Raw genomic sequence first — 14,030 nt, 5'->3', positions numbered from 1 at the left:
AATGCAACGTGTACAAGAAAACAACCAAGTTTTCAGCATACCAAGGAAGGCTTGCTTTAACTCTGAGCTACAAATATGCCCCTTTATTGGGCTCTGAAATCCATCACAAGCCATCAACTGGCCGCCTGCGTTGGTTTGTGTCGGCCGGAAAGCCCCGCTTGGTCAACGTAAATGAGCGCAGGCGGGTCCCGGCGCCCGCGGCCTCGTCTCTATCCGCGGGATCGCCCGGGCAGAGGGAGGGCTGCTGCCGGCAGCCTCGGCCCCCGCCATAGGCCGGACCTGTCCGTCACCGCAGGGGGCTCCGGGTTTCCGGAGGGTGAGCCGCTGGCGGCAAATAAAGGCCGGCCGGCCGGCCCTGGAAAAGGGGCGGCAAAGCTGCCCGCACCAGCGGAAGGCTCAGAGAGCAGGCCGCCCGACCTTCGCCTTCTCCCAAGCCCCGGGAGAGGGAGCCGCTGCGGGGCGGGCCGCCTTCGGGACCGGACAACGCTTCTCGGTCGAGGGGCGGAGGCGCTTTCGGGGCCTCCGGAGGGGCTGCCGTGTCGCCCGCCCACCGTCAGAGGGTGCTGTGGCAGTACCGGGGCGCTCTGCTTGTGCGGCTCTCTGGTCGCACCCGACGACCCCACTGCCGCTTCCGGCGCGCGCGGGCGCAACGAGAGCATGGCGGCGGCGGAGGAGCGGAGCTTTGCCCAGATGGGGCTGGACGCGCGGATCTTGCAGGCAGGCCGGGCGGCCGGGCGGGCGAATGGGCGGCCGGGCGGGATGGCGGCGGCCCCGCTGGGCGCTGGTGCTGACGGGGGCGCTTGCTGCGTGTTCCCGCAGGCGGTGGCCGAGCTGGGCTGGGCCGCACCGACCCCGATCCAGGAGAAGGCGGTCCCGCTGGCGCTGGAGGGCAAGGACCTGCTGGCGCGAGCCAGGACGGGCTCCGGGAAGACGGGCGCCTACGCCCTGCCGCTGCTGCAGCGCTTGCTGGCCGCCAAAGCGGTGAGTGCGCCGCGGCCTTCAGCGCTCCGGGGGCGCGGGGAGGGGGTACCGCCGGGCTCGCCTGACGGGCTGCTCCCTTCTAGTCGGCGCTGGTGGCGGAGCAGGCGGTGCGGGGCCTGGTGCTGGTGCCCACCAGGGAGCTGGCGCGGCAGGCGCTGCGGATGCTTCAGCGGCTGGCCGCCTACTGCGCTCGGGACGTGCGCGCCGTGGACCTCGCCGGCCCGGAGGACCCGGCCGTCCAGAGGTGAGCAGAGCGCGAGCTCGGGCTTTGCGGACTGGCGCGGAGAGGAAAGGGTTTGGCATCCAGCTCCATGTGCGCGAGCGGCCGGCAGCCACGCGAATGAAGCTGCCCGCCCGGTCCCCACAGGAAGAGAGACATTAAGCTGCTTAACACAATTCACCTTGCTTTGTGTGTTTTCTGGTACTTAAAGGAAGCCGTATTATCCACACGTAGTCGCAATAGAGAACCAACCCATGAGGGTTCAGCCAAGGGATTTGCTAGTTCCTTTTCAGTCTTACGATACAATTGTCCAGGACATTTAAGTGAAACATAGAATCCATTTGGTGTGATGGTTAAAGGCACCAGGCTAGAAGCTAAGGGACCTTGAGTCCTGCCTTGGCTACAAAGCCAGCTGGGTGATTTTGTGCAGTCCTTGCCTCTTAGCCTTAAGAAGAAGGCAACAGCAAACCATTTCAAAAATACTCCACCAAAACTACAGGGACTTGTCCGGGCAGTCATCAGGGGATGAGACTGATTTGGAGGCACAGAAAAGATACCAGTCTCAAACCTCAGTCCTGCTCCTTCATCTAGCTTTTCACAATTTCATGGTTAAACATATTGAAAAAAGAGTAACTGCCTTTTCTTTGTTACCTGATAGCATTTTGGTTCTTCACTGAGCGGCTAATGTACTGATAAAAAACTGGTCATATCTAAAATTTTCTTCCCTGGCACCTACTTCTGTTCTTGTGTATGTTCTTTAATGGTGAGGAAGTTATCGTTTCATTTTATATATATAATTAGTAGTTAGGCAGCCCCAACACTTACGGGTTTTTTTCTGTTCTTACACCCAATAGCTCAAGCTATTTTTGGAAACCCAATTTTAGTTTGTATCCAAAACAAAACTTAAATGGGCCGAAACATGTGTCTCATTTGAACCCCAAACCAGCAGTTTAGCGCTTATGTTTTCTAATGTGAGAATGAATTAGAGGCGCATGATCCACTTGCCCTTTCTCAGCCCAGTTTCCTGGGAAGTACCACTGGCCCTGTTAGCCTGCAGTACTGCATTCTAACCACTGCACCACCAAGAGACAGACCCTTGTTATCTGTCCCTCTGCAGCTCTGAAATGGCAAAGGATTGCCATTTCTCTCTGCCACTACTGGACTTCTAGGGCCCTGGATTGTTCTGTATATTTTCTGTTTTGTGGCCATAATAGAAGACTTCCTTCTTTTCTGCATTAAAGAAATTTTAAGATAAAGATTGCTTTATTTGAAGCCTACTTAACAGAAATAGTTAAAAAAAGGTTGCATGCTGTACCTATGATTGGACAATTAATTATGGCAAACTCAAGCAGATGTACAAGTTTGAAGTATGATCTGTCATTTAATCATTCAAAGTTATGTGGACTTTTAAAGTAGCTTACAACCTTTCTTTGAAGTTACAACTGCCAGTGCCTCCTGGTAGTCGCTTGATCGCATTTTGGATGCTTGGCAAGCAGCTTGTGTTCATGACCAGTTGCAGCATTCTGTGGTCATGTGACTGTGATTTCCAATGTTTTTTGCCATTTTCCAGTAGAAAAATGTAAAAGCCACCCACTGGATATGCTGGCTTCATTTAATGTTCAGGTGATTTCCTTAACCTCCACACTGATTCACTTTAGTCAAAAAAATCAAGGCCAGATGCATTTCCTCAACTTATGACTAACAATTTATGATCAAAATTCCAGGATGCATTGTGGTCTGCCTCATAAAAATAATAACACTTAGACATATACTGCTTCACAGTCCTTTGCATCACTCTCTAAGCAGCTTATAAAGTAAGCATTTTACCCCCAACAATCTGGGTCCTCATTTTACCGACCTTGGAAAACTGGAAGGCTGAGTGAACCTTGAGCTGGTGAGGATCAAACCCCTGGCAGTCAGCAGAATTAGCCTGCAGTACTGCATTCTAACCACTGCACCACCATGGCTCATAATAACAATAATAATAGAAATGAGATATAAATTGAAAGCAATCCACCCAACCAAAAATCAGATTCAGAAGTAGAAAGTTAAATTTGAACATGTATCACTTTTGAAAAACAAACAATGAACCTTAATATGGTTTCGATTGATCACATAATTGTGATTAATGTTTAAATATTTTGGGGATCAACAAAATTATCGAATAAAATGTCATCAGGTAATGACTTATCCAAAGAAGGAACAATAATTTCATTTTTGCTCTCTACATGGGTAATTTGAATCTAAAGGCAAAATTACGTAGAAAAATATAGTTAATTTGTAATACTTCAAATATACATTCTTCATTTTTCTCTATATTTTTTATTCATTGTATTTATTATGTGGACTCTCTGTGTGTGTGTGTGTGTGTGTGTGTGTGTGTTTGTGTATCTGTCATCTCACCATACAGTAAGTAAATTAAGTTTAGTTTGCATTTTACTATTATAATCACAATTCTTAATAAAATCTTAGAGGAAAGAGTTCCCATCTGCATGATGCCGCTGGCTTTGAGTGTCCCCAGCACTCTTTCAAAGGGATATGCCTGTGATTTCTCCAGCACTTGGTCTTTACCCTCCAGTCTTTTGTCTTGCAGACCCCTCTTGATGGAGAAACCAGATGTGGTGATAGGAACACCATCACGGGTTTTGGCACATCTACAAATGCAAAACTTGAGACTGCAGAATTCATTAGAAATTTTGGTGATAGATGAAGCTGACTTGCTTTTTTCATTTGGCTTTGAGGAAGACTTGAAGAATCTCCTCTGGTGAGTTCTGAATCTGAAGTGCTGTGATTCTGTGGTTCAGCATAATTTCTATTCAGAACTTTAATTACAATGGTAAAAACTAATACAAACAGAGAGAAAGAGAATAGGAAAAAATAATAAAGAGTATAAGAGAAAATGAAAGAATTGATTTCTCTTTATCCCATCACGTAGTTTTCTTCAAAGGTTTTAACATGCCACCTTTGTAAGTCCAATATGAAAAACATTTCCAGGTGATTCTCTTGGTTTATCCTTTTTCATTTTTAAAACTTCAGACACTTTCTTTTGTATATCCAGTAAAGTGTTCTTTCCTAAATCATTTTTTTGATTCGTCATTTGTAGTTCCACTTTCAGTACTTTTTCCAGACAGATAAAATTTGTTCCACATCTGTCCTTCCTTCATTAATATCCTTTGGACATGTTCTATCCATAGAAGCAGACATCATCATTAATGATACAGTCATGGCTGAAATTGTTGGCACCCCAGAAATTTTTCCAGAAAATCAAGTATTTCTCACAGAAAAGTATTGCAGGAACACATGTTTTGCTATACACAGGTTTATTCCCTTTGTGTGTATTGGAACACAACAAAAAAAGGGAGGAAAAAAAGCAAATTGGATGTCAAACATAACTCCAAAAATGGGCTGGACAAAATTATTGGCACCCTTTCAAAATTGTGGATAAACAAGATTGTTTCAAGCATGTGATGCTCCTTTAAACTCACCTGGGGCAAGTAACAGGTGTGGGCAATATAAAAATCACACCTGAAAGCAGATAAAAAGGAGAGAAGTTCACTTAGTCTTTGCATTGTGTGTCTGTGTGTGCCACAGTAAGCATGGACAACGGAAAGAGAACTGAGGACTTGAGAACCAAAATTGTGGACAAATATCAACAATCTCAAGGTTACAAGTCCATCTCCAGAGATCTAGATTTGCCTTTGTCCACAGTGCGCAACATTATCAAGAAGTTTGCAACCCATGGCACTTTAGCTAATCTCTCTGGTTGTGGACGGGAGAGAAAAATTGATGAAAGGTTGCAACGCAGGATAGTCCGGATGGTGGATAAGCAGCCCCAAACAAGTTCCAAAGGAATGCAAGCTGTCCTGCAGGCTCAGGGAGCATCAGTGTCAGCGCGAACTATCTGTCGACATTTAAATGAAATGAAACGCTATGGCAGGAGACCCAGGAGGACCCCACTGCTGACACAGAGACATAAAAGAGCAAGATTACAGTTTGCCAAAATGTACTTGAGTAAGCCAAAATCCTTCTGGGAAAACGTCTTGTGGACAGATGAGACCAAGATAGAGAGAGCTTTTTGGTAAAGCACATCATTCTACTGTTTACCGAAAACGGAATGAGGCCTACAAAGAAAAGAACACAGTACCTACAGTGAAATATGGTGGAGGTTCAATGATGTTTTGGGGTTGTTTTGCTGCCTCTGACACTGGGTGCCTTGAATGTGTGCAAGGCATCATGAAATCTGAGGATTACCAAAGGATTTTGGGTCACACTGTAGAGCCCAGTGTCAGAAAGCTGGGTTTGCGTCTGAGATCTTGGGTCTTCCAGCAGGACAATGACCCCAAACATACGTCAAAAATCACCCAGAAATGGATGGCAAGAAAGCGCTGGAGAGTTCTGAAGTGGCCAGCAATGAGTCCAGATCTGAATCCCATTGAACACCTGTGGAGAGATCTTAAAATTGCTGTTGGGAAAAGGCGCCCTTCCAATAAGAGAGACCTGGAGCAGTTTGCAAAGGAAGAGTGGTCCAAAATTCCGGGCGAGAGGTGTAAGAAGCTTATTGATGGTTATAGGAAGCGACTGATTTCAGTTATTTTTTCAAAAGGGTGTGCAACCAAATATTAAGTTAAGGGTGCCAATAATTTTGTCCAGCCCATTTTTGGAGTTTTGTTTGACATTATGTCCAAATTGCTTTTTTCCTCCCTTTTTTTGTTGTGTTCCAATACACACAAAGGGAATAAACCTGTGTATAGCAAAACCTGTGTTCCTGCAATACTTTTCTGTGAGAAATACTTGATTTTCTGGAAAAATTTCTGGGGTGCCAACGATTTCGGCCATGACTGTATTAATCATTATTAATGTAATTACTAATTTCTGGCTCATTTTTCAGAGGTCTCCTTTAATGTTTCCAGTATTATAATGCTTTTTGTCATTTTGTAAGCCCAAATATGAACAGACACTATGAACAGGTTTATGTTTTCTTTCCTTCTTCTTAGAGTTTTTAGTCCCCTCTACCATCCAGTTTCTAAAATCATAAAGTAACATCTTTGTTATGACTTTGTAGTAGCTAGGATAGCCACAATAAATCTGTGTCCCATGAGGAGCAATTTATTTTTTATAGTTAATTCCAAAATCTTATTTAGTTTTTTTGCTATTTATTTCAAATTCTTTAACTTCTTATGCTTAAAATTAAATTTTCGTTTATGCAGAGCTGAAGATAAAACTCATTTGATGATTATTTTAAACGTCATTCCGAAAGTCTCTAATAGCTTTAAGATGGTTTCGTACACTGATTAGAAAGTGAGGTTTACAAACTTGGTCTCCTTTAAAAGGACCCACTGCGGTTGTGAGCAATGTGGCAGATTCCTTGTCTCCCAGTGTTCAAACCTTTGGAAAACTGCTGTCCTATAGTGAGGAGCAGCTGTCTGGAGCACATGTGGGCAATCTCCTGCCCTCTTTTTATCTGTAAGGTTTCCTAGGAACTGGTCTGCTTCCCAGTTCCTTGGTCTTTACCACAGATCTTGGTTCTGCTTTTGCAGAGAAGTCTTCAGTTCATCATACTTGCCCTGAAACTTCCAAAAGTCTGTGGTTCTGATTTAGAAGATTCAGAAGAACACTGGATGGATTTAGGCATGTTCAAGTTTCCATCAATACTGTTGTTTGTATTTATTTAGCTCACAGCTTGGGGCCTCGGTACTAAAAGCTGGATTTATTTAAAACATTATGGGGACAAAAAAATTAAATATGGTTATTGGTTGTGATAATTTTCAAATGATCAACTTTTAATAGGCTGGTTGGAAGGCAACACTCAGCTTTAATTTACTCCCTGCCTAATTTTGTTGCTTGCATTACAAAGAGGGGATTGTACTCAATTCTTGTTGGGGTTTTTTGGAGGAATTCTTGAAGTATAACGGTAGAACAGGAGATATTTTATTTTGACTTTGAAGCATTTGAAACATTTATTTCAAACCTGGAATGTTTTGATCTCAAAAAACGTAGCATATTGTTATTGGGGAAAAGGTGGAGAAATAGCTCCATTGTGATAACATTAAGGCTTTTATGTGATTTATTATTTTATGCAAGAATAGTTGCACTAAACTATTCTGCGGCCATTGTCTCAGAGGCATTTCATTCTCTTCTGTGGGTGGGGCATGGCGCGCTTTGGGTTTGATCTGCCAACCCATTCATTCGTATAGCTGATGCGGTCTTGTTTCTCTGCAGCCATTTGCCCAAGATCTACCAGACCTTCATCATGTCAGCTACCTTCAATGAGGACGTGCAGACACTGAAGGAGCTGGTGCTGCACAACGCTGTAAGGAATGGGTTGGCTTGGTACTTGCCTGACTTAACAGGTGTTGTACTGCAGTTTGCCAGCCTTGAGTTGGGTTTGGCTTTTGCCCAGCTGTGGTGGCATGGAGCCTGGAAGAAGCCACCTGCTGCGTTCTTGTGGTTGTCTAATAAGCAGATGTTCATGCTTCTCTTATGCAGGTGACTCTCAGGCTGCAAGAATCACCATTGCCAGATAGCTCCCAGCTGAGCCAGTTCCAGATCCAGTGCGAGACCGAAGAGGACAAATTCTTGCTCCTCTATGCCCTCCTAAAGCTTTCCCTGGTGCGGGGAAAAGTTCTCCTCTTTGTCCGCAGGATTGACCGCTGCTACCGCCTCAAACTTTTCCTGGAGCAGTTTGGGATCGCTGCCTGTGTCCTCAATTCAGAGCTCCCCGCTCAGTCCCGGTGAGCCTCCACAGATGAGTTTGGGGTTGGGTGAGGAAAGGCTGCTGGCAGAAATGGCCGATATTTGCTGGATAGGGTGCAGCTGTGTTCCCAGGAAATACCCTGCTTGCTCACTCCGCTTCGGATGCTTCTGGATTGAAAGGATTGCCCAGCCATAAGATGTTGCCCGGAGGACGCTTGAATGTGTTAACAGAAGCATTCTTCGGTTTAGGGTTAGAGGACTTCATGACAGCACGACAGAACACAATGAATGTTGCTAGTTTCTGGGCAAGATCTGTTTAGCTTGTATTTTATATTTTACATTTTGTGTCATATAGTATGCCTTATTTTAGTTGTGATGCTTCTGACATGAATAAACAAACAGCCATGCTTCCAGCTGCTGGGAAGTGGGGAGGCTTGATGATCTCAGGGATTTGGAAAGAACCCACTAATCCTAACCCACAAAGTTCCTGGTCTAATAATCTACCAGATTCCACATCATCAGCCAGTTCAATCGGGGCATCTACAGTTACATCATTGCGACAGACGAGCAGGACCTGGCAGAACCAGAGGGGACCAGCAGGAAAAGGAAGAAGGGCACCAAAGGAGAAAAGTGAGTTTTGCTCCCCTCGGAATTCTTCACATTCTTCATATGCAAGTGTGGATTCAAGAGGCCTCAGGTTTTCCTCTTTGTCTTGATAGCCAGGCCATAGTAGCCTCCTTGGACTTCGTCTCCATCTGTCTTTCTGCTTTGCCTTTCAGGGGCAAAGATCAGGAATACGGGGTCTCCCGAGGCATCGATTTCCACAATGTGTCCGCGGTCTTCAACTTTGATTTCCCTCCCTCCTTTGAATCCTACATCCACCGAGCAGGCAGGTCAGTGGCAGCAGCGTTCATCTTTTGCAGAAATGTGGCAATGCAGGAATGCCCAGCTCCTCTCAAGGCTCTGGCCTAGTGTGCCAAACGTGTGCAGTTTTAGTAATGAATCTGGCACGAAACTTGGCTTCTGGGTTACTTTGAAAAGGCACATTCTGTTGCTTTTGGAACCTGTTGAGGTTTTTTTTAACGTGGAGCGGAGAATGCTTCCATGTTCCACACAACTCTGTTTCCTTAGAAGCATTTCTCTGCCCACTTCCCACTAAGATCTTGCCATGTACTTTCCCCAGGATGATAAATAATCCAGCAAGAACTCATATTCCTTGTTCTGGGTATAGGTTTCTGGTTTTATTTGAAAAATCAAAAAAATCTGCTTCTGCTTAACACAGGTTTACCATAGATCTGTTTTGCTCTTCCTATAACTAAAATGTGGGTGTAATGCAGCTTTTCAAATTCTCCTGAGTATTTGAACCTCAGAGAGAGAGGAGGACTAGATGCACCCAGATCTTAATTGTCTTTGAAGAGGATTAAACAGCCAAAAATTGCAAATAAGGTGAAAACTTCTGAAATCCCCAAAGGTTTACTTGGGAACAAAGTAAGCGCAAGTGCTGTGCTTGAAGTTGCACAGGCAGACCAGGTGCTGGTGCTCTCAAGGAAGTTCAGCTGCTCTCCTGCCTGTTTTTTGACCAGAGGCAGCTGCCATCCTAGCCTCCCTCTTGCAACTCACCCGTCATTTCCTGAGGCACAAGGGTTCCTCTTGCTGTTTTTTGAAGCCCTTGTTTGCCCAGGGTGTTGGTGTGTCAGCTGTTGACTCTCTTTTGCAGGACAGCTCGTGTTCACAACCCAGGCACCGTCCTGACCTTTGTCTTGCCCTCTGAGAGGCTTCTGCTTGCCAAGATTGAAGAGGTGCTTACGGCCGGTGGGTGAGGGAAGAGCTTGGGGGACAGGGAAGAGGGTGGGTGTCCCCCAAGGCTCTGGAGAAATCAGCCAGAGCACTGAGGGCCAGGTCTCTTGGTGTCTTCCTCCCTGGCCAGCTTTGGGGTCACAGTGTGTTGTGAGCGATGCATGCCTTTCCCCCAGACCCATTTCTTTGTTTGGTCCCTTAGAGAGCGCAAGCAAGTACACCTTGACACCCTACCAGTTCCAGATGGGGGAGATCGAAGGACTCCGCTACCGCTGTCAGGTAATAACAGTTATGCATGGAGGAGACCAACATGGGTCCTCGGGAAAGACATGGCTGCATTGAAAACCAGCTGCTGTTCTCACCTACATAATTGTAAGCAAGAGCTGCATTGCCATTGCTGTCTCCTGGGGAAAAACGGAAGCTGGGGCATTTGCTGAGAATCGTGAGCATTGAATCTTTGCCATCAGGGTTCCAAGAGAAACTTTCTGGAAAAGAAAGTTATTTTCTGTAGCAAGTGGCTATGATGAAGCATTGGAGGGAATCCAGGCCAAATATAGTAGAACAGAGAGACACGATAGAACATTCCAGAGGCCTTTATGCAGAGTCTGAGCAAAATCAGTGGTTGGTTTAGGGCAGGGATAGGCAACTTTGGCTCTTTTATGACTTGTGGACTTCAACTCCCAGAATTCCTGAAACACAAGTCATAAAAGAGCCAAGGTTGCCTACCCCTGGTTTAAGGCATGAAGCAAGCACTGCATTATTAAGCCTCTAGCACTTTCTCTCCCTCCTCTCCTCTCCTTCCTCCCCCCCCACCGCCCTCAGGATGCCATGCGGTCAGTCACCAAGCAGGCTATCAAAGAAGCTCAACTCCGTGAAATCAAAGAAGAATTGCTCAACTCAGAGAAGCTCAAGGTATCCTGTTTGGGATAGAGAAGCTGGCCCCAATCCTCCCTGCTCCCTTCTCCTTCCCAGTAGTCGCATCTGTCCAGTTCTGTGCTTGATGGAGGCTGATCAGCCCATTGGCTTTTTCTCTCAGACATACTTTGAAGACAATCCTCGGGATCTGAATTTGCTGCGCCATGACAAGCCCCTTCACCCGGCAATTGTTAAGCCTCACCTGCGCAATGTCCCAGAATACTTGGGTAGGCATCTCCCTCCCCTGTTGGGAGGGAAAGAAAAGATCTCCCCGCATTTAGGAAAGACTTGGCACTTCCCCTCTTTCTAGTATATATGTGTGTTTCTCTTTTTAAGTGGGTTTTTCACCTTTGGGATTTTTGATAGAAGTATTCACTGGGTTCCCAAGGATGTTGAAGCCCATTGGTGTGATGTGCAGGGTCTGAACAAAATGGGGTGGGGAGGTCTGCCTTTCTGGAATCTGACAGGCTGTTCCTCTTGTAGTGCCTCACGGTCTCCGGCCAGCAGTTCCACCTCTCACTGGGAAACGCAAGCGTCGGAAATGCTCGGCCTTCACTAGCCAGGTGGGTGTTCTTCTCTGCTAACACACACCCCCCCATTCCCAGGAGAGCAACTCCACGGGCTGAGCCTGGTAGCTCAGGGCTTGGCCGGAGCTCTCTCAGCCATGTGCCTCAGGTTGTCCTGAGGGGGCTAATGCCACGACCCCCTTTGCAGAGCCAGAGGAACCCCTTGCACAGTTTCAAGAACACCAAGAAGAAATCGCGGACCTAGGCAAAGCTCAAATAAGCCTCTGAAGACCTTGGTTCCTACCAGCTGCAGAACGAGTGGAAGTTATCAAGAGTCTGGTTTTCATTTCCCAGATGTCAGAAGTGCAATAAAACCACCCTCTCCTGTTTTCATTTTTTTTAAGAGTCACTTGGCTCCTCTTGCTAAATAAATTCCAGTTGGCTCAGTTTACACTTGCCAAGACAAAAGACCATGTGACGAGTAGCTCATGCTAATTTCTGACTTCTACTGTGTTAAATGCTCTTGTGTGTGTGGAATTTAAAGGAGCAGACAAGTGGGGAAGGGGATCCCACAAACAGCTCAGTCTCATGACAAGCAGCACCTTGAATTGCTCAGGGAAGCACATTGGGAACCAGTACAGTTCATGGAGCAAAGGCGTATACTATCTTCACATAAATAGATCTACATGCGTGGGATTGCGTGTATGACCCAAGGCAAGATAACTGAAACCGCTGGTCAGGGCCTGTTGCCATAAAAAGTCCTGTTCCCCTCAGCAGGCTGAAGCAGCCGACCCCAGGGCACCTTGCCAACCAGTGGGCTGAGATGCAGCTGGTGGACTCTTGCCCGGGCTGGTGGCCTTATCAGGCGTCAAGGCCAGGACAGGATTGTAAACCTTGAAGAAGCAGGATAAGAGGCTCAGGGTGTTCCCTTGTGTGGCCTGGTCTGATGTGACGTTGCACAGCAGGGATCAGGAGGGCAAGCAGGGTTGCAGAAAGGGCCCACCCTTGGAGTGGCTGGCTGTGTTGTCCCCCATTTTCGTACAGCCCCAAATTTCACCTAGAAAGGAGGGGGGATTTCCCCTTTTTATTAAAGGGCCAGAGCTATGGCAATTTTTGTGCGATATTTCAGAGGGGAGGAGGAAGGTGTCCTAAGGAAAAGGCAGGGGGCAGAGGGCAGGAGTTCCTTGGCTTTGGGCAGATGCTCTGTCAGGAAGGCAGATGGCCAAAGGCCGTTCTGTGCAGCTTTGTGTCCTTGGAGAGAAGGGGATAGGTTTAGGTTTATTCAATTTCTATACCGCCCTTCTCCCAAGGGACTCAGGGCGGTTAACAGGGCATATATAAAGGGCCTTCTTCACCAGAAGATCACTTCTAGATTTTGTGCTTGGGATGAAAAAAAGTGAAACTCTGGTTGTGCTGATTAGAGAGATTTGTTATTATAGAAATGGATAGTGTGTACTAATGTGTAAATGTAAAAAGTTGAGGCTGTAATGTTGCTATCTTATGTGCTAAAAAGAGCCACATTTTCTTTTTTCCTTCTAGTTTCCCATTATTTTTATTTTCCTTTGTGTTTTATATTTTGATAAAAATTTGAAGCATGAAAAAGGAAGGCAAATGGCAAGGCTTGGCATGTGAGGGAAAAGGACCATTGAAGACCCTGAGTCTGGCCTTTGCTCAGCCCAGGAATCCAAATTAAAGTAGGATCCCGGACAAGTGGCTGTCTGGCCTCCCTTTGAAACGACAGCCTCGCAGCTGATCAGATATCCAAGGAGTGTCAAACCTTTTGCTGAAAAGTGACAGGTGGAAGCCATTTGATGTTCCCTGTTTAAATAGGTGTAGCAGCTATGCTTGCTCCGAACAGGTCCTGTCGAAAATAACCTGTGAAATCCAATTCTGCAGAAGTGAGCAATGTTGGTTGGAGCCAGTCTGGGTTGGGTCTTTTCTTTATTCAGTGACAGAATTCCATTCATTTGGGGGAGCTTTTAGATGCTTCCCTTCTTAACATTCTTGCATATCCACTTTATGGTGTTTTTCCCCTTGGCCTGAAGCCCAAGCAAATAATTGTCTTTCAGTTCCTCCATTTCAAATTCTTAGAGCCTGTTGTTATTTCAGTGGTTTTGTTGATAATGATTCAAAACTCCCATTTTCTTTGGCAATAGAATGATGTGGCTTTGTCGAGATAGTTGGCTTTCGCCCATCATTTTCAATGGAAGAGTATGCACCACAAGATCAAACAAAGCTGGGCTCCTTTGTTTTTACCTTTCAGTCTCACAATGGCCTTGAACGTGCATCCCTGTCCTTATCTCACTGTTCTTTTTGTGTTGTGTTTTTGACCATGACCGTTGCTCCATTGCCCTTCGCTGCCCCAACCCTCCCTCCCTTCTGCACCGCCTAATAGAATAGGGCCCGACTGAGGCTTTCCCCTCTCCTCTTGCTTCCTTCAGCTGTTGGGGCTGCTTGACTTGGTGAAAGCCAAGCCATTTCCCCCGTTTCTAAAGCTTCTGCACCAAGGCTATAAAAGCCAAATAAAAGGTTCCCTTGAACTTGACATTATATTATTTGGATGCAGCCCAGGGGTGCTTTGGGGGTTTGGGCAGTTGCATTGCAGTGCTGGCCTGAGTTGTACCTCTAATCCACCAAGACACCTTGAACCATCAAGTTCGTTTTTGCATTTGCTAAATTTCTACAGGAGTTGCAACTTTCCACCAAGTGCTCTGCTCATGTCATGGAGGAAACTACAGAGGCAAAAATGACTGTTAAGAATGTGTAAGATTGCAGATATATAGATGAGCAATTTCTTTTTAAAAAGAAATAGGCAGGTACTCTCTGGGACTTGTAAAAGAACTTTGTGCCCTTTTCCAACACAGTATTATGCCTTGGGAATGGATTTCACTTCTTGTTTCAATTCTATTCATCAGGCC

At 46.0% G+C, this 14,030-nt stretch overlaps 1 protein-coding gene across 2 annotated transcripts; it reads left to right on the top strand.

Moving 5' to 3' along the window:
* Nucleotides 1-156: 156 nt before the first annotated feature.
* On the top strand, nt 157-11,585 carry DDX56 (DEAD-box helicase 56). 2 transcript variants are annotated; one of them, XM_083368647.1, is made up of 14 exons: nt 157-717; nt 820-981; nt 1,065-1,225; nt 3,795-3,965; nt 7,421-7,511; nt 7,688-7,932; nt 8,402-8,524; nt 8,674-8,787; nt 9,612-9,706; nt 9,894-9,970; nt 10,514-10,603; nt 10,728-10,833; nt 11,090-11,169; nt 11,321-11,585. In XM_083368647.1, the coding sequence occupies exons 1-14, from the start codon at nt 172-174 to the stop codon at nt 11,375-11,377; spliced, it is 2,118 nt and encodes a 705-aa protein (XP_083224773.1). In that variant the 5' UTR covers nt 157-171; the 3' UTR covers nt 11,378-11,585. The 2 variants fall into 2 exon arrangements, 1 of the variants encoding a protein (XP_083224773.1); XR_014493194.1 differs by lacking the exons at nt 11,090-11,169; nt 11,321-11,585 and having other exon boundaries at nt 9,612-9,693.
* Nucleotides 11,586-14,030: the final 2,445 nt, after the last annotated feature.

Source organism: Vipera ursinii (assembly GCF_947247035.1).
Source record: "Vipera ursinii genome assembly, chromosome: 8".
NCBI classification, from domain to species: Eukaryota; Metazoa; Chordata; class Lepidosauria; order Squamata; family Viperidae; genus Vipera; species Vipera ursinii.
The sequence above is the reverse complement of the archived record's forward strand: the minus strand, read 5'-3'. Positions and strand labels throughout refer to the sequence as shown.